We start from the raw sequence: 27919 nt of genomic DNA, 5'->3' as shown, positions 1-27919 counted from the left end.
TACAGCAAAAAAAAAAAAAAAAAAGTATTCGGTGAATCAAAGGCACAATAGCAAATTGTTACTGAAATCTTATTTGACATGCAATAGTACAAATCATATGCCGTGCTCCTTCAAGTTGCAAGACCTTAATGTTTTAAGTATAAGAGATATGGAAAATCCAACGGCATATCTTGAATTTAAGATGTTGCAACCTCAAATGAAACAGTATCCAACTAATGCAAAAGAAATTAACCTTTGCCCCGAGTACAGGGTACATATTTTTGCTACGCGGCTGTGACATACCAGCTGCTAGAATGATGTATACAAACTGCTCATATTAAAGTATAAGTACCTACACACGTCATAGAAGGGGTTTACCTAAGAACTTGTGGAACAAAATTCCTTAACAACGGTCCTGAAGGGCAGATCAAGTTATGTTCTCTAACGCCTTCCATCAGGAAACGAAAGTTAATAATCTAAGGAACTTTTGGGAAATGCTCTTCAAAGCTTCGAGTCCGCAAGCCACGGTGGCGCCACAACCTAGAGAGTTGGCGTCTCTCACCAGTCGCACCCACAAGGCTTGGCCTCACTACCCACGTGCTTCCGAACACTTACCCGCAGGGCCAGCTTGCGTCATGTGACACACCTCGCAGGCCCCGCCTCTCATCTATGACATCCCCAAAGGAGCCAGATTATTTTTTTTAAGAAAGCTGGCTCCAATCTCCAATAAAAAAGGGAGAGAGAACAAGGACTTACAAGCACTTATCTTCTGTGATTTTCGCTTCTAAGCTTTTCCTCCCCTTTACGAGCAATCTTTCGGCACTACTTTTTCTTTATTGATCGGGCGTCTTCCTGGGCAGCTCCGCTGTTCTGGGTCTTTGCGGGCTATAGGCGCTGGCGCTGTACGTCACTGCCCGCCGCCGTGTCCGCAGGCTGCTCCAGCCAGCCTCCTCTCGAGTCTGCGGTCTCAATGTCCTTCCCCCGGTGTGCCCTGTTGTGGGCTCGGCTTCCCCCGGGGCGCCAGCCTGGCCCCCGGGCAGCCATCTGCTCTGCCCTTCGCGCCCACACTGGGCCCTTTCCTGGGACTCTGGGGCGCGTTCCTGCCGTTGCCTGCGCCTCTTCCTCTGCCTCAGGAGGCTCCAAAGCTCCGAACACGTCCTTGTTCGTGCCGCTGACTGTGAAACCGCAGGGCCGCAGCGCGGACGGCGATGTCGGGGCCGAGCTAACCCGCCCTCTGGACAAGAGTGAGTGCAGGAGCTGGCGAGGGCGGCGCGGGTGGTGTTTCAGGGCCCGCGAAGAAGCTTACCCCCGCCCCCCCCCCCCGCCCTTCCCCTGGAGACCCGAGGTTCCCTCGAGCGTTGTCATCGTGCCTGTCACTGTCTGTCTCCCTTACTGGCGTGTGAGCCCTTCAAGGCTTGGGACTGTGTCTTATTGATCCTTTGATGTGCTGCTCCAGAAGTGGCCTTCTCCCTTTCACTGTTGTCCTGTAAATGGTTTAAGCCCTCTTGTGATGGGACGATTCACCTTATTTGAGTCGTTAGGTGGACGACTGATTTCTAGCGTATTCTTTCTCCTCCCCCGCTACCCAGAACTATTGCTCCAAGAAGGGACAAGGGAGTGGGGCATTGAAAAGCCAAAGGAAGATTTCTTTCAGGAGTTTTTGTCATTGACTGGGTACCTACGCAAACCAGACACTTGCCAAGAGGAACCAGACTCACATCCAGATCTCTTCCGCTCCAGAAACTTACAGTCTTGTGGGGAGGAAGGACATATGAATGGCCAGCTGTAGTACAAGGTAGAACATAAGGGTGTGCACATCGGAAGTGGTAGGTTCCCTGGTCATCTGGGGCTCCAGAGGGAAAGGAATCGCTTAGCATCAGCAAGTGGCAAGATCTAATCCTATTGCTCCCTTGCAAAACATTGTTTAATGTTTTTCCATTGTTCCCAGTTTAAAAGGGTCCTCAATCCCTGCCTGATCTGGCGTGGGTACCTGTTGGAGAAGCGTTGTTGCGAGCCACTCTCCTTGTTTCAGTCAAACTGATGAAATGTGCACTTGTGCCCCAGGGCTTTTACACATGTTACTCCCTCTGCCTAGAATACATCTGTAATTCCATCTTCTTCTTCCTTTTCTAAAAATAACAATGGCTAATACTCAGTGTTTGCTAGAGATAGGTACTGTTTTAAGCATGTGACCCGTTTAATCTTTCCTGTAACTCTTATGAAGTAGACAGTCTTTACCCCTGACACTTATCTAGTCATGCAGTAGCACATACATATACTTATATATTATGTAAACATATATATAATATATATATTTTTTTCTGGTTGATTGTAACACATACATATATGTATATATATTATATGTATATGTGTATTTATTCTGGTTGATTGTAACACATTTAGCCATGTGAACATGATTGACTACAAGTAGAAAGATGGTGCATATTTGTGATAGTCATTACAGCACTTAAGTGGCTGGCCCGATTTACAGTTTACTTACCTTTTCTCCATTTCCCAAATGGTAAAATGAGAGTAATATTTTCTTTGCTTACATCTCTGGATCGTGAAAGTCATGATAAAGAGTTGGGCAAAGCACTTTGAAAAGTGTAAAGGGGTGAACAAATGTAAACTAGTATCACTTGTACTAAACATTTACTATTTGAAAAATGGAATTACCCTGCAGTAGAATCTGTGATGTGTGGAAACTGGGAAAACTATTACCCTAGGAGCCCAAATAATCTATCCCAACTATATAGCATAGGTTGATGTGAGGATTTAACAAAATACTTATTTTTGGGGTATCGTATAAATAAAGGTTCTAAGCCTCTCTTTCTTTAGGCTGTTAGTAGCTGGTGTAAAATTCCTTGGATGTATTTTTACTCATGATCAGCTGGTCTCACCAGATTAGTGTTTTGAAATCTTTTGGGCACTGTTATGAATTTTTAAGTGTTTGGAAGTTCTAACAATGAAGTGCAGCTACCTTTGATGGCAGAGTGGCCCTCCCCTTTCTTGGACAGCTGACTAAGCTGGAAGTTTTGGGTGGTCTCAAGTGGAGCAGTGAAGGAGGAAGGTAGCACCCAGGCACTGAGGTAAGCTAGGTGAGCCCTGGCTGACCATGGGTGATTGATGCACCTCACATGATCTCTTTCTGATTTTTGATTGATAACTGGTATGTTTACAGGACGTGACAACAACAAATAATATTCATAGTGAATTTTATTAGCAGTTGTGACTCCTAGGGAAGGTATCAGATTAATTGAGACAGGTTGTGGTAGTTTCCTCATAGATGCTAGTAGTGCTAGATGGGTAGATGCAGATTGGAACTTGGATTCGTAGGGTTGAAGCCACTCAGCTCCATATTAGTAAAGTGAACTGGAGTCAGAGTCTTGGGGGAAGCTTGCTTTTCAAAACACCTGGATTGGTATGTTCTGGCGAATCACTCGCGAAGTACAGAATTACGGTGTAATGCTAAGGGGATCAAGATTATGGAGACAGTTTCTGCATAGGGTATTAGGCAACACTTTTCTGCCCAGAGCACAGCTAGCTTCCTGGATGAGAATCATGCTGTTGGTTACAAGGGGACCCTTAAGGACAGAAGCCTAACGAAGTCATTGTAATTTGATGTAGGTGTATCAGGTACAGATACATTTGAGGGTGTAGGGAATAGTCATCTCTCACACCCATCACCTGAGAGAGATGCAGAAGGGTCGGAGGCATTTGGCCTAATGCAACTGTCTGCTGCAATAGGGACAGTTTCAGTAAATCTAGTACTATTTTTTATAATTCCCTTTGTTATGATAAAAAAGGTTCATCATGAGTTCAACCACTACTAGAACAATATTTCAGTACTTCTTCATATTCAACAAGAGTGGTAATACTAGTTGTAATATTAAAGGGGTGGAAACTAAATGCCACTACTAGGTGGTCTTTGGTACAGTCTCTTCAGGATTGATTCTCCCTTTCCTTTTTGGATCCTAGAGATGTTCTGATCTATTCTGATCACTTCTCCCCACCTGTTTCCACTATGACTTTGGCATTTCCAATTCTGTTTTGAAGAGGTTGAGTTTTGTGCCTTTCCACCTGCTTCTCCAACCCTCAAGTGATCATAGAGCTTTGATGTATTAAGTAATGGGCTTCTAGTTAATTACCGATAAGTACAGTGGAACAAGCGAATTAAAACATTTTAACAAGATGGGTAAATCATAAGGTTTAAGCAGTCCCAACCATTAGTAGTAGCTACTTCGTTCTTCATCGAGATGTACGTGGAGTGAGTAAAGTGGATCATTTTTGTGTAAAGACTCATGTGAGGTACATTTACATTTTAGAAGAGAACCTGTTATTAAATCCCAAACTCCCATTGTAGGAAGCTGGAAGAAAGCTATTAATTGGTTAAAAGTTGTAGTACTGAGTCATTTCTACTGTGGCTGAAATCTAGAGAGTCTCCTTTAATCACCGTTAATTTAAATGAGAAGTAACTGTGATCCCCAAATCAGGTCATTCTGTTAAGAACAATGAGACAGGGACTTCCCTGGTGGCGCAGTGGTTAAGAACCTGCCTGCCAGTGCAGGGGACACGGGTTCAAGCCCTGGTCCGGAAAGATCCCACATGCCGCGGAGCAGCTAAGCCTGTGTGCCACGACTACTGAGCCTGTGCTCTAGAGCCCGTGAGCTACAACTGCTGAGCCTGTGTGCCACAACGACTGAAGCCTGTGCACCTAGAGCCCATGCTCTGCAACAAGAGAAGCCACCACAATGAGAAGCCCGCACACCGCAACGAAGAGTAGCCCTCGCTCACCACAACTAGAGAAAGCCCACTCGCAACACTAAAGACCCAACGCAGCCATAAGTGAATGAATGAATGAATGAATGAATGATTTTAAAAAAGAACAATGAGATAAAGCTTAATTTTTATGAAAAACAAAACGATGTTTCCATATACTTCTGTAGTAGATTAAATTTTTTTCTGTGCTATTTCCATTGTGTTAATGTTTTTGCAGTTATCTTTTAAATTTTAGATAAAAGAAAGTATTGATACAGAGAAACTTCACTTTTAGTATGTGGGTAGTATTCATTTTTTAAAATAGCTGTACAGTATGATTTACATATCATAAAGTTTATCTATTTAAAGTGTGTAATTAAATGGTGTATTTGCAGGGTTGTGAAACTATCACCATAATCTAATTTTAGAACATTTTCATGACCCCAAAAGAAATCCCATACCCAGAAACAGTGACTCCCCATTCCCCTAGCCCCCACTCCCCTCTGCCCAGCCCGTGGCAACCACTAATCCACATTCCCTTTCTGTTTGAACCTTTCATATAAATAGTATACAATACGTGGGCCTTCCTGACTAGTTTCTTTCACTTAGCATGAGAAACCTCATGTTTCTGAAGCATTTTAAATTGAGTGAAGTATCATAATTCTTGCATAACACTGGAGTGTTAGTTACAGAAAATGGATTAATTCTAATAAATGTGATGTCTTCAGTTTGTATTGAGTTTATAGGTCAGCAGAATTTCCCCAGGCAATTGCATGTGCCTTTTTTGTCACTGATTTTTCCACTATTGTAAAGAAACTGTTGGACCCACTGGGTACAAAGTAACAGAAACCCAGAAATAGCAGGATAGCTGCCTGTGATAGTAGCTATATTTGTATGCATCTTACATTTAGTTGTGGGCAAACCTAATGGCTAAACCAGCGACTTTGAAATTCCCTCATTCTGCAAAGCAAAGTTTTGATAGTGAGATGCTTTATTCAGGCTTAATTTCTTCAGTGAGTGTTGTATGTGTGTTGTGGTTGGATGCAAGTGCAGTTGGTACTCTGGTGGGAGGCAAAAATACAGGCCACCTGGCCTTTCTGTGTTTCATGAGCAAAGACTGTATCAGTTTTGGCCTGCCTTCCCAGAAATGTAGAGTGTGTGGCTGGATTAGTAAAATGTTTATCTCTACAGAATAATGCAGTAGTGTTTTCACATGTGCAATGTTAATACAATTTCAACTTGATTAAAGTACTTTCCCGCGTACCGCAAAAAAAAAATTAAAAAAAAAAAAAGTATTTTCACCGGTAAAATTAGGGACTCATAGTGGCATGTTATTTCAGCAGGTATCTAATCCAGCCTCCACTATAGCACAGTAATTTCTCTGCTGTCACCCTTGAAATACAGTCATCTAAGCCTTGCTTGAGTACTTTTCAGTGACTATGAGCTGGCACTTCTGTGAGACAACCCCTTTTCCCTGTTCTAATTATTAGGAAATTCTTGTATAAATTACACTGAAATCTGTTTCCTTCACTTCCCACTGACTTTAGTTATGCCATCTAGAACAAAATATGTATAATCTGTTCTCCCTAAAATCATCTCCAAGCTAAAGATCATCCCTGGCTCCTTTAGTCATTCACACGAAAGCATAATGATCTGGCCCTCACAGAATTGGTTATCTTTCTAGATACCTTTAGCTGCTCACTATTTGATGTTCAGAATGGTTGTAAGTAAACAAAACAGAACATGGTTATCTAAAAGTGGTCTTATGGAGGCTAGGGGTGATGCTACTCCTGTAGCACCTTGCTTAGTCTTCTGCAGTATTACAGGAATATTGCATTGTTTGACTTTATACTTTTTCTAGACACTATTAAACTATAAAGAGTTTGTGATCAACTAAAACCTTCAAGTTCTTGCAACACTCAGTAGACTGCTGCCTTGGGTGTTATGACTTCAGGTTTCTTTTGCTCTTTGGGCATTTCTCTGTCTGGAAAACAAATGTTAAACATATGTTAAATTTTTATATCTTTCTTCCAGATGAAGTAAAGAAGATCTTAGATAAGTTTTACAAGAGAAAAGAAATTCAGAAACTGAGTGCTGATTATGGACTCGATGGTAAGGCTAATAAGATTTCCATTAGAGACATCTTATTACTGCTTAGATTACAGCTTTGTCATTGTTGTGTGGGACCTAGTGTGGCCTGGACATACCTATTAATACATAGTTGTAATCTAGAGAATGTCCCTGACTTTTGCTTCTCTGTAGGCAGGAGATCGGCAGGATGCACCTGGGGAGCCAGACACACGGCAAGGGAGCTGTGTGTTCAGCTTTCCTTCATGGTCTACTAGAATATCAGTTTTAGCCCAGATCATAACAAACCAGCTGTACTACAAGAAAAGAAAAAGACACTTTGATGAGTTAGGTGTGACGTGTTATGTATTTTTTAAAATGAGAAATTAAATGAAAACTAAGTCCTACCTATTTTGATTTTGTGTTTCCCACAGCTCGTCTCTTCCACCAAGCTTTCATAAGCTTTCGAAATTATATCATGCAGTCTCATTCCCTGGATGTGGACATTCACATTATTTTGAATGATATTTGCTTCAGTGCAGGCAAGTGTTTAGAGACTTTTTAAAATCCTGTTGAGCATACTTTTTATTTCTTCCTATGTTTATTTCTCTAGTTAGGGCGTTATTTGCTTTAGAATAAGCCCTGTTAATATCCTCTGTAAATAATTCAGTGCTTTCGTAGGAGGCCTTCTAGGTCCTTTTGCTTTTATAGTGGGTTCCTGAACTGGTTATTAAATCACCCGTATGTCTTAGGCTGGAGGAAGACTGGGGTCTTCATCTGTCATTATCTGCTCTTCACTATGTAGTAATATATAGGCTACACTGAAATAAACTCTCACACAAGACAGAATTAATACATGACAGATTCCATCTGTTTCTGCCACTGGCTTGTTTCTCCCTCATATTAGGACAAAGCTCTTGCTATAAAAGATAAAAATGTAGGAACATTGGGCTTCCCTGGTGGCGCAGTGGCTGAGAGTCTGCCTGCCGATGCAGGGGACATGGGTTCGTGCCCTGGTCCGGGAAGATCCCACATGCCGCGGAGTGGCTGGGCCCGTAAGCCATGGCCACTGAGCCTGCGCGTCTGGAGCCTGTGCTCTGCAACAGGAGAGACCACAACAGTGAGAGGCCCGCGTACCGCAAAAAAAAAAATGTAGGAACATCATTATTTTGTTCCCATGGGCAGTTTGGCTTTGGTTATAGTTTTAAGTATTTGACTATTAGACTTTTGCCGTGGGCCAGGCACTGAGGTAGAACCTGGACACAAAGCAGAATTGGACACAGCCCCACCCTCATCAGAGCCACTAAGGTGTGGAGACTTCTTGCTGAGGCGTCAATTCACTTTCATGTTTTGTCTCTTAGTGGTCTCTGTAGCTTAAAAAATACTTGGCACCTGTATTTCTCTTCAGTAACCACAGGCCTTCTCTCTAATGTATATTCCCAGGTCCTTTGTTTTTTGTTGTTGTTTGTTTTGACCGTACCATGCCACTTGCGGATCCTAGTTCCCCAACCAGGGATCGAACCCGGGGCCCCCTTGTGATGAGGTGCCGAGTCCTAACCACTGGACTGCCAGGGAATTCCCCCAGGTTCTTTGTTTTTAACTTAACTTTCATCAATGCTGATCTTTCCCTGTTTGCATAGAAGAAGTGGAACGTGGTTGTTGAAAGCCAATTTTCTGTTTTCCTGGAAAATATAAGTGAAATAAGGAGGAAAATGTAAGACAAAGCAGGACCTCAGGAAAGGATAGAGTTCCTTGTTTTAGGGTTTTTCTTTTTATTCTGGCAATGCCCCCTTAATTTAGCTCACTAAGAGTAAAGTTCTCATTCAGTGCAGTTATGGATAACATTTGGATTGCACATATTAATGCAGTGTTTTATTTTCCAGCTCACGTGGATGATTTATTTCCATTTTTCTTGAGACATGCAAAACAGATATTTCCTGTGTTGGAATGTAAGGATGATCTACGTAAAATCAGTGACCTAAGAATACCACCTAACTGGTTAGTTTCTTTATTTGTAGATTTGAAATTTTCAGTTTCTAATCTTGGAAAATTAGTGATCATTATATACTTTTATTGTATGCTGGATGATAAATCATAAGTCGTCTAGATTGTTTTGTTTTCTCTAGAAAAGTGGGCAGTTTGGGCAGGCAGTTAACTGGTGTCTCCCCTTGAATCCTAATCAAGTTTGGTTTAAGGTTTTATTAGGGCAGATCTAGAGTAGCCCTTTAGGGTGTCATCCTTACAATTCAGGTGTGGCCTTCCTGGTGTCTCAGCTGAATACGCTATTAATGAGCTCTCCCCACCACCACTGTGGCTGGAACTCCAGCATCTCCTAGCACTTTGCCACTCTTTGAGACTTTCCACTCAAACTCTTAGCAAGCAGTCCTCTGTTAGGCCCTGCACATGCTCAGCCCAGCCCTTGGCCAAGGACCCAAGGAACTCCCACACAGACTTCAAGGCTCCCCCTCTATTGCACCCTTTTTTCTCTTTCACACTCTGGCTTTCCAATTCCAGCTGCATCAGCAGCTTTGAACTTGATCTCTACTGCTCAGCTCAGTGGGACTACTTTACCTTGCTTGGGTTCCACCTCCCTATGCCCTGCTGGGGTACAGCAGGGCTCATCTCAGGTGTTCCTTTCTTTTGGGGCTTGTAGTCCTGCACTGCCTCCTGTCCATGTCCCCAGGCAGCTGCTGTATATATTTTGTCCAGTTTTGTACTTGTTTATGGTGAGAGGGCAAGTGCTCATGGCCAAAAGCAGAAGACTCAGTCACTTTATTGTGTATGCTGAAATTCAGAAGCCTAGGAATATTTATTTATAGGGCATATGTAGAGCTGTGGAAATAATGTGGACAAATCTCTGGAGCTGTTAGCAGTTTAAACTTATTTTAGGTAACTCTTGGGGAAAGGGATTTGTACAGTGGCAAGAATATCCAATAAATTAATTTGCATTTGGATTTTTCTGTCCTCTAGTTAGTAAATGCTATTCTTGGAAAGCAGTCATTTTAGTGTGGATGTGAAGCTCATCATTTAGTTTTTCAAAGATGCTATCTTATGAATGTTAAGAGGATGTTTCCTTGGAATTTTTTTCATGTAATACCTTTGCCAGGATTTTGAGGTTAATGGAATTAAGCTGTTTACCTACTCATGTTTTAGGTACCCAGAAGCCAGAGTCTTACAGCGGAAGATAATATTCCATTCAGGTCCCACGAACAGTGGAAAGACTTATCATGCAATCCAGAAATACTTGTCAGCAAAATCTGGAGTATATTGCGGTCCTTTAAAATTACTGGCACATGAGATCTTCGAAAAGAGTAATGCTGCTGTTAGTATATTACCAAATATTCTCTCTTTTTCTTGTTAATTTGGGGGAGAGTGGAGTTAAAGGGGTAGAGGGGGAGGGCGTATGTAGTAATTTACTGTTAACAAAAAGTGCCGTATTGCATTGCATCTAACAAGCCATCAAGTGTAAGATGTACTGTTATTTTATGTAAAACTGAGAAAGAAGATGATGCTGCCGACTGAATTCTGACATGCCATCCATTGTTAAGAGGTATCCTGGTTTCAGAGATACTAAAATGTGAAAAAACGTGTGTATTAGAATGAGTGAAATACAATATTACAGAATATTTCACATATACAGAGAAATGCAGGGAATAACATTCAGATAACCTGAGTCCACTACCCAACTCCCATCAGATTCAAGAAATAAAGTATTATTGGGGAATTCCCTGGAGGTCCAGTGGTTAGGACTTGGTGCTTTCACTGCGGAGGGCCCGGGTTCAATCCCTGGTGGGGGAACTAAGATCCTGTAAGCCACGCGGCACAGCCAAAAAAAAGAAAAAGAAAATATTGATATAGATGAAACGCCCTCTGAACCCCTTCTTTGTCTCCTCAGAGTTACCCACCTACTCTGTTGTATTCCATTTACCTTTTTTTAAGATTAGACCTTTGATGCTGTCAACTAGAACTAACGATAAAGACTGAGAAAAGGACCGAATGCCCTGTGGTCTGAGGCATCGTTGCAGTAAAGGAGCCACATTTTAGTTCATTGTTTTATTATGACTTTATAATGAAAGATTAACCCGTCTTGGTAGGTGATTTGCGTTCTCTTTTATTATGTTCTGAATAATTTGTGTAATTTGCATACATAATGCCTCCTTATTCATAAATAGTTAAAGTATTTCCACAGAACAAAGACTTTCTTTTACATAACCTCAGGATATTCATCTAAAGTAGGACATTTAATATCGATAGAATACCATTATTTAATTAACAGTCCATTTTCATATTTTGCCAATTGTCCTATAAACACTGCCACCACTCCATTTCCCCATCCCACCCACCCCCCCACCCCAGCATTCTGTTCAGGGTCTCCCGCTGTGTTTTATTGTCATGTCTCTAGTACAGTTCCTCAGTCTTTCTGTCTTTCATAACCTTTACATTTTTTTTTTTACATCTTTATTGGAGTATACTTGCTTTACAATGGTGTGTTAGTTTCTGCTGTATAACAAAGTGAGTCAGCTATACATATACATATATCCCCATATCTCCTCCCTCTTGCATCTCCCTCCCACCCTCCCTAACCCACCCCTCTAGGTGGTCACAAAGCACGGAGCTGATCTCCCTGTGCTATGCGGCTGCTTCCCACTAGCTATCTCTTTTACATTTGGTAGCGTATATATGTCCATGCCAAACCTTTACATTTTGAAAGACTACAGGTCAGTTGTGTTGTAAGTTGTCACTCAGTTTGGATATGTCTGATGTTTCCTCATTAGTTTCAGGCCACTGTGGAGACCAGCTGTTCCAGTTTGCCTGGACTTTCCCTGATTTAGCACCAAATGTTCTTCATCCTGGGGAACCCCTCAGTCCTGAGTGGACGGGGGTGGTTGGTAACTCAAATACACCATAGCATTGATGTTGGTCCTTCTCAAAGAAATATATTAGGAGGTCTTTATATTCTTAAATTTTATTTATAATATTCTTCTTGAACATAGAAACAATTTCATCTTAATAAACTAAAATGGTACAGAAACTATTGAAATAGTACAGAGGTAAAAAGTGAAACTGCTGCAATTTCTCATGCTTTTGTTACCTGAGAATTTAGCTGATTTGAGATGTTTCCAAGTTTACACAGGTTATATAAAAGAGTGGCTTTTATTTTCTTATTAAAATTTTTTTTAAAGGATTGGGGATATTTTGTTTCAACTATTAGACAAATAAATTTGACGTAATGGAGAGAATACTCTATTAAACATCCAAAACTTCTTTTTGCTATTGTTTTCAAGCTGGAAATAATTCCAGTTTTCTTTTTGTCATCTTAGGGTGTGCCATGTGACTTGGTAACAGGTGAAGAACGTGTGACGGTAGAGCCAGATGGGAAACAGGCTGCCCATGTTGCTTGTACTGTTGAGATGTGCAGTGTTACAACTCCTTGTATGTATACACCATTTTAAAAACTGTATGGTTTAGTATTTTTTTATTTTAAAATTCAGATGAACATATGGAATGTGTTTTTTATTGCGAAAAAAATTTTAAATTGAGACAAAGAAAAGAATAGTACAGCAAATACCCAGGACTTACCACTACTTAAAAATGCCAAACTTTCTGTTATGTTTGCTTTTGAATTTCTTTCCCTTTTTCTCGTAAAAGAACTGAAATGTCACTAAGTATGAATTTTCCTTTGTGTCACTCCCCAGTTCAATTCCTCTCTCCTCTTTTGATCCAGTTGCTATCAAATATTTGGTATATACCTTTCCTTTTTTTTTTTTTTGGTATCACTCTTATGTATTGCCTATCAATACTGTGGATTGTGTGTTTTAAAACATTTACATGATTATCATATTGCATTATTATTCCACAATTTGCTTTTTATTTTACATATTTTTTAGATCTAGTCTTGTATACATATATATGTATCATGAATATATATCACATTTATTCATTTAAATTGTTATGTAGTATTCCATATTATGACTAAAATTATTCATTCCTCTATTAAAGAATATTTAGGTTGTTTAAAGTTTTTCACTATTACACATAGTACCACAGAAAACTTCTATTTAAGTACTATAGTTTTGAAAGTACTTTAAATGAAAATTAACTTTTTCCTTATTATATAGGCAATCATTTCTTCATTATAGAAAACATAAAAATAAATGCAAAGAGAAGGAAAAAAAAAAAATCTCCCAATTCCACCCATCCAGAATCAACAAGTATTAACCCTGTGGTGTATATTTTCTAGACTGTGTTTGTATTGTGTATGCATTTATGTGTGCATCGTGAGTGTGTATATTAAATAAAATAGGGATTATATATTATGTACTATTTGGTAGCTTGCTTTTTTCATTTTAATAATCTTAACTTTCTGAGTAAATGGATAGTTTTCAAAAAAATCCATTTATTCTAAAAGTAATACATTGTAAAAATTAAAATAGCACATATAAATGAAAATTCCTTCTTCTGTGCCCTCTTTTCTAATCTTGTTTGTATACGCTCAGATATGCTAGTAATTTTTAATCTGATGGTTTTTCAGTATAAAATTAGCTTTCTTTTGTTTGCTAAATGTCATTGTGGGCACATTAAATTTTTCCTTTTTTTAAAATATGCTCCTTGCAACTCCTTGGTATTTTGGGAAGCAAACTAAAATATAATTTATATGACTTAAAAAGAATAAAATAATATGGTTGGAAGCATTTTGGCATTAGAAAATAAAATGAGCCACTATTTTTTTTTACCATAATAAGCTTTAAAACCCCTAAGAATAAGCAGAGCTGGAGCTCAGGGAATTACACATTCTTCTCTGGTTCTCCTCCTGACACCCGTCTTGATTCCTGAGGTGCTTCATTTTACTGCAGGGTTATCTACTCCTTGGTCCCAGGAGCTACTTCAGTTGCTGTGTGGATGTGTTCTTATTAGGCAGATTCTCCAGGCTGCCTCTGAGATTGCAGAAAATAGGACAACTGAACCTGTTCAGTTTGGGAGGCAGTGCAGTAGAGACGGTCTGGGTTTGAATTTCACGGTTTTAAATCTTACACTAGGGCCAGTGACTTAACTTCTCTGGGTCTCAGTTTATTCTTTTGTAAAATGTAAATGTAGGGGAATTCCCTGGTGGTCCAGTGGTTAGGAGTCCTCACTTTCACTACCGAAGGCATGGGTTCAGTCCCTGGTTGGGGAACTAAGATCCCGCAAGCTTCACGGCGTGGCCAAAGACAATTATTTTTAATTAAAAAAAAACAGATGAGATTAAAAAAAAAAGGAAATGTAAGTAATAATGATACTTACCTAATGGGTTTGTTGTGAGGATTAAATGAGTTGTAAAGCACTTAGAACAAGCCTGCCAGAAATGAAGCACCTAATAAGTAATGATGATGATTATGGTGGTATTGAAAGCTTGAATTTTGGTATTGTGGTTTGTTTATAATACTATTGAAGTAGATTGTCTTGCTCATGATAACTTTTTATTTTAAGATGAAGTGGCTGTGATTGATGAAATTCAAATGATTAAAGATCCAGCCAGAGGATGGGCCTGGACCAGAGCACTACTAGGTTGGTGGTCTTATTGCTATAAAACCTGTGCTTTGTGACATCTGCACTGCGAATTATCTGCATTTATCTGCTTGACATTGCCAAATAGAGCCAGCTAGATTCTCTCTTGACACAAATCAAACAAAAAAGTCAGCTAAGTGTGAGCTTTAATTTTCTAAGTATTGTTCTAATAATGGGAAGTCCATTTCTTCTGTCATAAAATTAGCATAATCACTTAATTAAAGTGTTCAAATCTTGCCATATTTACACAACCACTATTAACATTTTGGTGTTTCATGGCAGTCTTTTTTCTCACGTATATGGTGTTTTGTGAATATATAATTTTTATCTTGCTTTTTTTTTCAGTTGTTTCATAGACTTTTTTTTCATACCACATATTAATGTTGCATGTTCTCCATTGAAGAACTGTACTACACAGTCGTCCTTTGGTATTTGTCGGATGTTGGTTCCTGTACCCACACAGATAACAAAATCTGCAGATGCTCAAATCCTTTACAGTTGGATGGCTTTTGCATCCATGAATTCAACCAACCGCGGATTGAATATGTTCAATCCGTGGTTGGTTGAATCTGCAGATGTGAAACCTGTGGATGTGGGAGACCAGTTGTAATTTGTCCCAAAGAGTCGAACATTTTTCTCTATTATTAATGATGCAGTAAAAATCTTTGTAGGCGTTAACTTTTTATTCATTTTATTACTTCTTTAGGATAGGCTCCTGGAAGTGAGGTCCATATACATGAAAGAACGTTTCTCCTGCTTGATATTGGAGTGAATTTTTGATCAGCATGTTGTAGGGCAAGTGTTTTGAAATTTAAAAACATAGGTAAACTTTCTGTAAACAAAGAGTATACACTAAAGCCTGTAATATAAAATAGATGAAAGTGGATATGCTCAGGGGTAAGGAGCTTGGAGTTTCTTCTACCTACCAGCCCCCAGCCTCTGAGGCACCTCAGTGATTCCATGGAGCCTAATTTGAAAAAAAAAAAAGTATAGGACTAATGTTCAGTATTAACCATCAAAATGCAGGTTCTAGTTCAGGCTGGCTTCATCCTCTAGTAGACTCAAAACCTTGGCCAAAGCAATTTAAAAACCCCAAGATTTATAAAAGTGGTGATAATTTTTGCCTACTAGAAGGTTTTGTTTTGAGGTTAGAATCATAGAGATAATATGAAAACACTTGGAGAAGTTGTAAAGCAATAGGTAAGCAAACTTAAAGTATTTTTGGTATGTAGAGTATTGCATATTTAATTTTATATCTTTAAAATTTTAAGAAACGCCAATTTTGCATTTAACAGGACTCTGTGCTGAAGAAATCCATTTGTGTGGAGAATCTGCTGCTATTGACCTGGTTACCGAGCTTATGTACACAACTGGGGAAGATGTGGAGGTACTAGATTATACACTTTGTTCTCAAGGTGGCATAGCAAATAGCCCAGAGTACCCAGGCAGTGGCTTCATAGGCCCCAGATGGTGGCAAAATCAGAACTTGAAAGATTAGCTTCATTTCCTCGTAGTTGACTAGATCATACATAGTTGGTTGAGCCCCATGAACTAAAGTTCTGACTGCGTGACTGTCACACCCTAAGTCTCCAAAAGTATAAGGAGATTCCTTATCTTTTCTTGACAAAACCTTTTGGAGTTTAAACAGAACTCTTTAGAATTAAATAAATCAGGAATGTTGGAAGTTGGAGGCTCCAGCAAAAGTTTGTGATTTTCAAAGTCTCAGGTGTCAGATATTGGGGACTTTGATATATATCTGATTGGTAGAGATAGTTTGTACCCTTTTTCAAATTCCTAGAGTAGGAAGCCACTCATTTCCATTTAATCCTACTTGTTTTCTTTACCAGACTTCTGTAATAAAATGAAGAAATATTTTTAAATTGGTCCATTACTTTAGTTTTGTGCTCAGCTTTCAGGGAGAGATAGTGGAATGTAGTGGAAGAAATTCTGGGTTCCAGTCTTGGCTTTGCTGTTATTCACTTTGTGTTTTTAAGCAAATCGGAGAAGGCTAGAACTGGAAAAATCCTCATCAGACCTGATCTTTTATTAGACTCTATTTTATTCTTTCATAAAAGGGAAATAATATTTAATAACCTTTCTGAAATTACCACATTGCCATAAAAATCAAATATATATGAAAGTGCTTTGAAAATTTATGAAATCCTCTGTAACATTTTGTTAATTTAGAAATACCAGTGAGAATGGATGGTAATATTTATAATATCAAAATAAATGTTTTTCTGTATTTTCTCTTGAAAAAGTTGGAACTTATCAGTTTCTAGCTACGCTTGATTGTGAGTTTTTCACAATATTAGAAGAAGCTGAGTTAGGTATGTTATTTTACAATATCATATCGTTTATTGTAGATTCGAACCTATAAGAGGCTTACCCCCATTTTTGTGCTGGATCACGCATTAGAATCTTTAGACAACCTTCGGCCTGGGGACTGCATTGTCTGTTTTAGCAAGAATGATATTTATTCTGTGAGTCGACAGATTGAAATTCGGGGATTGGAATCAGCTGTTATATATGGCAGTCTCCCACCTGGTAATTATTGGCTTTCATCATGACAAGATATGAAATCTCTTGTTTTTGCCATTTATGTTGAGATATGTCTAGAAAACACAGTAAAAGATATGAATTAAGTTGCTTGGTGTGTAATTTATTATAGGTCATATAAAATAAATATTTCTCTAGTCATCTTTGTGGTGATAGAAGTGTTTTAATTATTTATAGCTCTTGTTACTTGATATTATTAGACTGTATTTTTAAATGTTGAGCTGATGACTTTGTTACAGAAATGTCATTAAAATATGAACTTGGTAATATTCTTAAAATATTACCAGAAGTCTATTGATGAGTGTCCTCAGAAATGATAAGAGGATTTTGTTGCTCTTTGTGGATATACTTAAAGGAATGGAAATAAAGGATAACTGGCTCCGTGAGAATGCAGAGAAATAAATTTGAAACAATAAGAGTTTTATCCATAAAAATGGAGAGTAGGAGGTAAGGGTTTCCAAGATTTAGTTAGTTAGTTAGTTGGTTGGTTGTACGTGGGCCTCTCACCGCTGCGGCCTCTCCCGTTGTGGAGCACAGGCTCCAGACGCACAGGCTCAGCGGCCACGGCTCACGGGCCCAGCCGCGCTGCAGCATGTGGGATCTTCCCGGACCAGGGCATGAACCCGTATCCCCTGCATCGGCAGGCGGACTCTCAACCACCTGCGCCACCAGAGAAGCCCCCAAGATATGTTTAGTGTGATGTAGTAAAAGATTGAGAATACTGATTTAACATAAACTGTTGCTGTTTTAGGGACCAAACTTGCTCAAGCCAGAAAGTTTAATGATCCTGGTGATCCATGCAAAATCCTGGTTGCTACAGATGCAGTTGGCATGGGACTTAATTTGTAAGTAATCTGTTTTTAATAATCATGGATATTCAGTGAGTTAGATGGAAATTTTAAAAACTTATAATTGGCATTAGAATGACCAAACACTTTGATTTAGGAGAATGGATATTATAGTATAGATCTGAGATTTATCTTGCTCATACCTGTTGAGGGAATAAAATGAAAATATCACATAACACTTGGACTTTTGAGTGCTGCTTCCTACCACTGCTAACCTATTACATTAGCTCACTTGATTTTCAGTGTCTCAGTCAACAAGGGTGTGTGCCTGTTGGGCATGCGGGGCCAGCCACTATTTTTAGGGGTTAATTTGTAAAAAAGTTATTTTCTAGAGCCTTACTGAGGTATAATTTACATATTATACGGTTCACGCATTTTAAATGTATAATTTGATGATGATTTTTAGTAAATGTACACAGTTGTTAAAAAATGCTATTTAAAGGGAAGAAAAAGAATTACCAACAAACCCTTTTACCTTACTTTGTAAATAGTGGGCAATATTGCAAGTAGGCCTAAACTAGAATTAGAGTGAGCATTTCTGTAATGAATCAAATGATGGACGGTTTTTCAGACAGCAGTCTGTGAGATCAGTTGTATTTCTGTTTCAGGAGCATAAGAAGAATTATTTTTTACTCCCTTATGAAGCCCAGTATCAATGAAAAGGGAGAGAAAGAAATAGAACCAATCACCACCTCTCAAGCCTTGCAGATTGCTGGCAGAGCTGGTAGATTCAGTTCAAAATTTAAAGAAGGAGAGGTTACAACAATGAATCGAGAAGACCTCAGTTTATTAAAGGAAATTTTGAATAGGCCTGTGGATCCTATAAAGGTAAGGTGTAACATAGTAATTGCTACTTCTCTGTGGAGGACAGTCATTCCTTCCTTCACTTACTTTCCAGACTTTTGCCTCAGACACCTGGAAACAAATAAGCAAAAGAAAATTTTGTGCCATGAAAATCATGTCAAGAAAACCCTGCTTTGGACTTCCCCGGTGGTGCAGTGGTTAAGAATCCACCTGCCAATGCAGGGAACACGAGCTCGAGCCCTGGTCCGGGAAGATCCCACATGCCGCGGAGCAACTAAGCCCGTGCACCACAACTACTGAGCCTGCGCTCTAGAGCCCGTGAGCCACAACTACTGAGCCTGCGTGCCGCAACTACCGAAGCCCACGTGCCTAGAGCCCGTGCTCCGCAGCAAGAGAAGCCACCACAATGAGAAGCCCATGCACCACAGCAAAGAGCAGCCCCCGCTCACTGCAACTAGAGAAAGCTTGTGCACAGCAACGAAGAACCAACACAGCCAAAAATAAAATAAGTAAATAAATAAAAAAATAAAGAAGAGAAAACCCTGCTTTATTGCTTTTGAGAGGCCTAATAGAGACCCCTTTGTTAGAGTATGTATGTATGTATGTATGTATGCAAGTGAAAGATTCAGATTTTACAAATGTAGCCATAATATAACAAGTTTAGTAAACCTGATTTTCCTTTAGTTCTTCCTATAATCTAGCAGTGGGTGGGGATAGGGGCACGGTTGCTTCAGGTGGGCACACAACTATGTCAGCAGACTGAAAATTGTGAGAAGCTCGGAAGTAGAAGAAACTTTTGTGTGGGGGGCAAAAATAGCATTAAGCTATACAACTTCGAACCAGTAAGGACAGGGTTAAATTTTGGTTAGTGTAGTTAATGAGGCAGAAGTGTACATGTTTTAAACAAACTTACAAATTAAAGTTTGCCTGGAAAATTCACTAATTAAGGCTCATCTGATTTTAGTGAACCCAGGTAAAAGGGTATATAAATGAGAGAATGCAAGGAAAAGTTCTGGGAGGAAAGCTGTGGTTGAAATCATTTCTGTAGCTTTTGTTAAGAGTGCAGCTGATAACGGATCTTCCCCATCTCCCTCCTGTGTAGCTCCTTTCTTGTGTTCATCATCTGCCTGCCTCCCATGACTCATCTCTCTCTCCTCCTTTCCTCTTTCTTTTTCCCATTCCTTTTCTCTCTTATTTTCTTGCTTATACTTATTGTGGGCAATTCTTAACATTGTGTAAATATACAGGTAAAGAGATAGCTGACCTCCAATAGCTGACATTTTCTCTTTATGTATGTATGTCTGTTTTATTGCCCTGGTTAAAGTGATTGGGTTTTCCTTTTTCGTTTTTGTTCAGTGGAGAGAATTGGGACCCTGGAAACTATTTGTGGTACTCTATCAGATCATCATAGATTTTAGAAATATAACTAAAATATAAGCAAAAGATTAATTACTCGATGGGTATACTTGATTAGTTTTACTAAATCATCTCGTCAGCTTTCCCAGTTGGTAATAAATGGCAAAGTATGATGCTTTTCTCTGTTTTACTTAAATTCTTGTCCCTTAACTCATTTGGCAATAGCTTAACCTGAATATAGGACTTATCTTGAAATAACTTAAGAAAACTTATCCTTAAAAAAAAATAATAAGCTTATGGTTGTTTCTTCTTTACTAAAGGCAGCTGGTCTTCATCCAACTGCTGAACAGATTGAAATGTTTGCCTACCATCTCCCTGACACAACGCTTTCTAATCTCATTGTAAGTAGAAACTCTTATATTGCTTTTCTAAAAAGGTCAGTATGTCAGACAATTACTGGTTAACCTTGTGGACATGAATGGATAGTCTGTTTTTGTGAAGTTGCTGTTGATGAAGTTTATCTTGAAAGTGGAAACTTTCTCTCAAAATCTTTTGGGACTTTTGTCCTGAGGAATTTTCTGAGTATTTCAGGTCGGGAGGGCTATGGGGGAAGTCTATTAGCTTGAGGAGGCAGTGAATTAAGCAGGCCTTTCTGGAAGTCTGTTAATGGATTAAAGTGATTGTCATTTATAGACTTGAGTCTAGGTAGTCCAGTAATTTAATATATTTTCCCCCCCAGGATATTTTTGTAGACTTTTCACAAGTTGATGGGCAGTATTTTGTCTGCAATATGGATGATTTTAAATTTTCTGCAGAGTTGATCCAGCATATTCCATTAAGTCTACGAGTGAGGTATGTTTTCTGCACAGCCCCTATCAACAAGAAGCAGCCTTTTGTCTGTTCTTCATTGTTACAGGTAAGCCTTTATCTTTGTGATATTTTGAGTTGTTTCAGGTTGATGCATTTTCCCCAAGCAATAGTTTGTTATTCAAAATAAAGAAATAAGAGAGTACCCTTTAATATGAGTTACTGTGTATGAACTTAAATAAAAATGGCTCTTTTTTCTTACAGATAATTTTTTTGGGGAAGGAGAAGTCTTGCTTTGTATTTGGTCTTATATGGTAGCCTTTTTGAAGAAGCTAAAACAAAAATAATTAAACAGTTTTTTCAAGGAAAGGGGTCTTTGCCTGATGATATACTTTTTCCTTATTGGTGTTGGGTAATATGTTTTGGAAGGGAGGTGGCTTTGGGGTCAGTAGTGGCCATAGTATTCCGTTTTCTTAACTATCAGGCATTGGGCCGGGGATGGCTGTCTTGTGTGAATTTGGTGCCAAGGTTCCAGCCTCTTTTCTTTTAACTCATTTGGGTAGGGATACAGATCTCTAACTTCTGAGCACAAGATTCACCCAAACAGGGGGACTAGGCAAAGGCAGTAGAAGCTGAACTTCCAGTCTCCTGCCCTGTCCTCTCACATCTCTGGGCCCTTGCTGTCCCTCTTGCTTCTGCTTGGAGCGCCCACCCCACTAAATCCAAAGGTCTCCTCTTTGAATCTTTTCCTGATTCATTGTTGTAGTTTCACTGCCATCTTCTTAATAGATATTAGCTTTCTGCATACTAGCTCTGTTTTTACCAAATCTATTTATAAGCTTATGTTTTAAATTACTTTAAAATTACATAAATAATACATAAGTACTTTTTTTGTGTGAGCAAAATTAAAACATTAGAGAAGGTTAAATTGGGCTACCACCTTCAGTCTCAGTCCTCTGGCATAACTGCTATTATCAGCATTGTGTATCCTTGCAGACCTTTTCCGTTACATTTGCCTACATACCTGTGTGAGTAGAAATTCTAGTTTTTGTTGGGTGGGTGTGCTTTCCCATAAATGTTACAATGAATTAGTCTGTAGCTTGCCTTTTTCTTTTTTCCTCAATGTGTCTCAGAGGTGTTCCGTGTCCAGCTATTTACTGTGTCCAGCTATTACCAGCTCTCTGTTTCTTAGAGCTGGCGTTTGTGAGAGAGCTAACTAGCATAAGGTTGAAGTTTATGGAACAAAGTCTTAAACTTAAAAAACTGGCCTGGATGGAGCTGGAGCCCATGGCCCTTACCCCATTTACACCATCCTTCAAGCAGCTACCCTAATAAAGCGGAAGCGTATTACTAAGGAGTAAGGAGTCTGGAGCAGTACAGGTCAATAGTTGTTATGTGTTGTGTTTACTAGTTTGATTGACTCATGACCAACCTTGCACGAAGCCACCTCAAAGAGTTTCTTTATAATAAGTGAGGATATTAAAAAATACAAGCTCACATTTGAAGCTATAGGACTGTTGCATGAAGGAATGAGAGTCTTCGGGTACTGTCTGCCTAGAACTTAGAACATTAATTGTTCATAAAAGTTAATAGACACTCCCTGGAAAGCTAGTTCATGTATATATTGTTGCCCTGGTTTTGGAAAAAAGAAGGAAATCATGTCTTTTTTTTTTAAAAGTACCTTTATAAGATATTAAATGTTCTCTAAAATACAGAAAAGTATAAAGAAGGAGAGAAACCAGCCTGCCTATTGAGATATAGCCACAGTTAACATTTTGTTGTGCTGTTTTGTTTTTTTTTTTCTGGTCACAGACTGAAGTGAATTCTGATTGTTTTACCAAATTCGTTTCTTCTGTTTCTCTCAGTTTGCCAGGCAGTATAGCAGGAATGAGCCCCTGACCTTCTCATGGTTACGACGATATATTAAATGGCCATTACTTCCACCTAAGAATATTAAAGACCTCATGGATCTTGAAGCTGTCCATGATGTCTTGGATCTTTACCTGTGGCTAAGGTACCAATTTTTTCCTGTATGTACTCTCATTTTTTAAGTAATAGGGTGAATCAAAGGTTTTATGATGGTCTTTTGCACTTTCAAATTAGGGACATATTTGCAGGGTGCTCTATTTTATGTTTATTGTCCATTAAGGCAGTTGAGCCTGGTTTATACCTATTCCAAAAATGACTTAAGGAGTTCTTACGATTCTAGTTAAGATAGGTAGGTGAGAAAGTCCCCTAGATCCTTGTGACGCAAATGACGATCCTTGGACCAAAAGCATTGTTATCAACTGGGAGCTTGTTAAAAATAGAGAATATCAGACCCACCCAAGGCTTAATCAAATTCTGCATTGTAACAGGATCCTGAGGTGACTCATGTATACATTGTGATTTGAGAGGTACTGCTGTAGATCAGTGATTATCAAAGGAGGGTCATGTCCCACTAGGGGAGCATATTGGAATCATTTAAGATATGAGCAAGGACCGACTCTCATAACAACATCTTCCTTAGGTGTGTTGGCCGAAATAAAGGTTGAGCAAAGGCACTGGACACAGTTTTGCAAAAGGGGAATATTTGGAATGAGTCAGTGTCAAGATGTAGTTACTTCATTGAGATTAGTCCAGTGACTGCGGTAAGAGCTCTTCCTATAATGTAATATGTCTTTTTTTCCAGCTACCGGTTTATAGATATGTTTCCAGATGCCAGCCTTGTTCGAGATCTCCAGAAACAATTAGATGGCATTATCCAAGATGGTGTACATAACATCACCAAACTGATTAAAATTTCAGAGGCACATAAACTGCTGAATTTGCAGAACTCATCAGCAGAAAGCCAGTGCCGTTTGTCAGGAACAGTAAAGAGCCGAACTAGAAGGAATCACGGCACCAAAGCTTTAGGGAGTAAAGCTGCTGAACCACTTGGCTCTGGTGCAGGAGAGAAATCCCTTGCTTCCAGATTGGTGCAGCAAGGACTCCTCACTGCAGACATGCTGAAACAACTAGAAAAAGAGTGGATGACACAACAAACTGAGCATGGCAAAGGAAGAACAGAATCTGGGACTTCCTTAAAAGGGACAAGAAGAAAGAAGAAGGAACCCGATTCAGATTAGTTTTATTTTTATTTTTGCAAATAAAAATCTATTTTAAAATCCTTTTTTTCCTCATATGCATTTACTGCCTGCTATGGTACTGTGGCTATCTTTTACTGGTCTTTTTTTTTTTGCTAAGGAAAATTAACTGTTAAGGATAACTAAACTGCTGTTTGTTTTGTGTCTTAGAGGATTTATTTAAAGATTTATTTAATGGCCATTTGTAGTATAGCACTAAGACAATGCACTATAAGGAACTCTGCGTGGGAATAAAATCAGTTTGGTGAATTGTTTTGACCAGTTTCCTATACCTTTGCTGAGGATGTCACAGGTAGAATTCTTTGACAGAGGTTGCTGTCTGTTGTACCCATGTACCAGAGGCTGTTCTAGGTGCTGGAAATATGCAGTAAGTGAGACAGATAACGTTCCTGCCCTTGTGGAGATTATATTTTAGTATGGTGACTGACAGGAATAAGTTAAATAAATAATGTCAGCTCTGTGAGGGCAAATATTGTTGTCTGTGTAATTCACTGCCATATCTATGGTGCCTGGAATATAGTAGAAGCGCAAATGAATGTGAAATTAATAGATGTGATTTCAGAGATAAATGCTAGAAAGAAGTAGAATAAGGGAAGAGAGTGGTAGTGGTTGGTGGGCTATTTTACATAGAGTGAGTGGTCTTCCTGTGTCCAAAGGCCAGTCTGATGCATAGTGGCCTTTACTTGTCCAATAAAGATTTTAAGCCTTGGTTAGAGATATAGCTAAAAGGAGCTTAAGGACATAGTCTTTGGAGTTGGATAGATCTTGGTTTAGCTTCTCTCATCACTACCAGTTAGTTCAGTAATCTTACCTTCTCTATGGCTTGGTCTCCACATCTGAAAAAGATGGACAATAACACCTACTTAGCGTTGTTTGGGAGGTTAAATGTGATGAGATGCCATATAGCACAGGACTTGGTATACAGGAAGTGTTTTATAAATGAACCTGAAGGTTTGGGTTCATTCTGGGCTGTGAATTGAGCTCTTAGGTCATTCGAAGAACTAAACTAATTTCTTGAGCAACTGCTAAATCGAGGCTGACTTCAGACTAGGGATTAAACTGACCTGGTTGTAGTTGGGTCAAGGAGTAGCCAAGTTTACAGTTAGTCATCTCTCTGACTTTTTCTTCAGTAGTTCAGAGTTCAGATGATATTTAATTGATAGCAGTCTTTATTCTTCTAACCTTTGCGTTCATGAAAATGAAGGCTGAACAGGCAGCACTGACTGTATATCTCCCTTACTTGTGGATAATCAATAGTGAAATGCCTGGAAGGGCATATTTCTTTTGATATTTTGCGTTTGAGCAACTTTAACTTCTAGGACTTGCTTTCCGCTGTGACTTAACGTCATGGCAGACATAGTCTATTCTTGCCCAGATGGACTCAAGAAATACCCATGAACTGAACTGGATAATGGGGGGTTGGTCTTGTATTTACGTGATGAGATACGTCACTTAAGAGGGTTATTTTTTATTTTTCATAAAGTTATTTTATTTTTGGCTGCATCGGGTCTTCATTGCTGCTCGCAGGCTTTCTCTGGTTGGCGGCGAGCGGGGGCTACTCTTCGTTGCAGTGCGCGGGCTTCTCACTGCAGTGGCTTCTCTTGTTGCGGAGCACGGGCTCTAGGAGCGCGGGCTTCAGTAGTTGTGGCGCACGGGCTTAGTTGCTCCGCGGCATGTGGGACCTTCCCGGACCAGGGCTCGAACCCATGTCCCCTGCATTGGCAGGCGGATTCTTAACCACTGAGCCACCAGGGGAAGCCCTTAGAGGGTTATTAATTCTCTCACTTTCTCCAGTTTAGAAGCTAGAGTTGGTAAGTCAGAGAAGACACTTAGGCAAGACACTTGCAAGTTAATTGTTAGTGAAGCCTCAGATAAGAGGAGTGGGGGTGGGGTGCTGTCAGAGGAGGGCTGCTTGAACATTGAGCTACAGAGTGTTTATAAATACTAGTGATAGTTTACTTTTCACCTTTCCCGTCTTTGTGGGGGAGGGAGAGCTCTGTGGTTAGGCAGAAGAAGAGATTAAAAGAAAGATGAAATCAGGTGAAACAAAACAGGAAAGATATAATTGGAATGGCTGTGAATAACTCTAGTGTGTTTAAAATTGTCACTGTGAAATCAGGTCTTCCTTCTCTGCTACAAGTTTGACATGTCACTTATCTTTCTTTGTGGGCTTATGGGGCAAGCTAAGTTCAAGGCATGCATTTCACTAAGGTCATGTTTTCAATCTTTCCAAAACTTTTTTTTCTTGCAGTTTTCTAACAGGTTTTGAAATACTTGCCTGAAAACCCTCCTTGGACTATTGTGGATTCAGCTGAACATCAGCATTGGGTATGGACTGAGGCTTAGATGCCGACCTCAGTTCCATCAGTACAGATCTGGGTAATTTAGTAAAATGTGGTTAGTACATAAATGGTTAACAATAATAACCAATGACTTGTAATGCTTTGTACATTGTTTATGGACGAGTGTGAGTATACAAAATGGAATTGGGTCTTTTGAAAAATGACTTATTGTGAATCACAAACAAAACTGTCATCACAAATCACCAAAAATTCTTATACCTCAGACCTGGGAGTCTGTAATTATGATGCAGTCATTCTTTGTGTGTCCAACTGAAAACAAACCTATGAAGATATAATGAAAAGTTGTGGTTTGATAAGAGAAGCAAATGGATAAATGAATTAGGCTGTTTCCCTACTCTATTTTCAAAAGTTGTAAAATACATAAACTTGAACAGAGATAACAGTGTTTCTAAACATGCTTCTGAGCACTATTATCTAAAAGTCTGTCACTCAACATAGTAGGACAATTCCAACAGAGACGATAAACAGTAGTTGTCTTAATGGGCAGAAAGATGCCAGAGAAGGGGAAAAAAGCTTTTGAAGTAGGATCAGGTTTTGAAAACAATTGAAGAAGCTACTTTTGGCAAATTTGGGTTGAGGAGGCGTTTTGAAGTCCTTTAAAGCTACACTCTTAGAATCTGCCCAGAGATTCAATATCATGTGCTCCTTAACCAGTCCAGGCCTTTGAAAAGCCCTTGGTGCTTAAAGAGGCTTGGGAAAGGCTTGTAACCTCAGTGACTACTTTGTTGTTGTTTTAACATCTTTATTGGAGTATAATTGCTTTACAATGGTGTGTTAAGTTTCTGCTTTATAACAAAGTGAATCAGTTATACATATATCCCCATATCTCTTCCCTCTTGCATCTCCCTCCCTCCCACCCACCCTCCCTATCCCACCCCTCTAGGTGGTCACAAAGCACCGAGCTGATCTCCCTGTGCTGTGCGGCTGCTTCCCTTTAGCTAGCTATTTTACATTTGGTAGTGTATATGTGTACATGCCACTCTCTCACTTCGTGCCAGCTTACCCTTCCCCGTCCCCGTGTCAAGTCCATTCTCTGGTAGGTCTGTGTCTCTATTCCCGTCAGTGACTACTTTGAACTGCTATTTGAGACACCTGTAAAGTGCAGTGAAATTGATAATTCCCTGCTGGGAGATCGTTTTTTTTCAAGTGCTTGTAATTAGGTCGAGATCATATATATTTTTAAAAGTTCCTTAAGTCATTTGTAATGTGCACAAATTGACTTATTCTTTCCTCTTAACAGCTGCATTTTCATTTTCTCAGCATGTTTATCACTCATTGTTATTCTTTAAAAACTGATAAATAGATGTTGATCACATGTAATTAAAAGTAGTATATAATATAAATTCAAAACAAAGCTCATTTGGAAATAAGAACTTTCCCCTAAGCCACACTTCTGCACATTAACTTACCTCTAACTCTATATACATAAGCTAAGTAAGCTTAAGCCATGTTTTAAAAATTAATTTTTGTCAAAGGAATATATACATAGCTTTAAAAACCAGAAACAAGCATTTTCAACTCTATTATCTATTTCTTCTAATACTTACCTCATTGACTGCATAATATACATCTACTGTCTCTTGAGTCATCATTTTAAAGCATTAGCTACTGATTTCCTGTTATAGTAGGTGAGGATTTAGCTTTCTTAAATCACTCCTTAAATCATTCCTTTTCTCCATTTCTCTTTTGATATATCTATTATTCCTTT

At 39.2% G+C, this 27919-nt stretch overlaps 1 protein-coding gene across 1 annotated transcript; it reads left to right on the top strand.

Moving 5' to 3' along the window:
• The first annotated feature begins 949 nt into the window (after window positions 1-949).
• SUPV3L1 (Suv3 like RNA helicase) lies at window positions 950-23830 on the top strand. The gene is made up of 15 exons (XM_065894533.1): window positions 950-1223; window positions 6772-6849; window positions 7239-7346; window positions 8688-8802; window positions 9958-10126; window positions 12126-12237; window positions 14272-14349; window positions 15645-15736; window positions 16716-16896; window positions 17660-17753; window positions 18365-18584; window positions 20237-20317; window positions 20656-20832; window positions 22589-22737; window positions 23395-23830. The coding sequence occupies exons 1-15, from the start codon at window positions 950-952 to the stop codon at window positions 23828-23830; spliced, it is 2364 nt and encodes a 787-aa protein (XP_065750605.1).
• Window positions 23831-27919: the final 4089 nt, after the last annotated feature.

Source organism: Phocoena phocoena, chromosome 16 (genome assembly GCF_963924675.1).
Source record: "Phocoena phocoena chromosome 16, mPhoPho1.1, whole genome shotgun sequence".
In the NCBI taxonomy this organism is placed as follows: domain Eukaryota; kingdom Metazoa; phylum Chordata; class Mammalia; order Artiodactyla; family Phocoenidae; genus Phocoena; species Phocoena phocoena.
This window is presented reverse-complemented; position numbering and strand designations above follow the sequence as displayed.

Bases quoted from the DNA above. Each gene is read 5' to 3' on its own strand.
- SUPV3L1 (XM_065894533.1), top strand. From the start codon at position 950: ATGTCCTTCCCCCGGTGTGCCCTGTTGTGGGCTCGGCTTCCCCCGGGG. The intron at 6,850-7,238 runs GTAAGGCTAATA...TGTTTCCCACAG, and splicing joins TGCTGATTATGGACTCGATG to CTCGTCTCTTCCACCAAGCT. The intron at 10,127-12,125 runs GTTAGTATATTA...TTGTCATCTTAG, and splicing joins TCGAAAAGAGTAATGCTGCT to GGTGTGCCATGTGACTTGGT.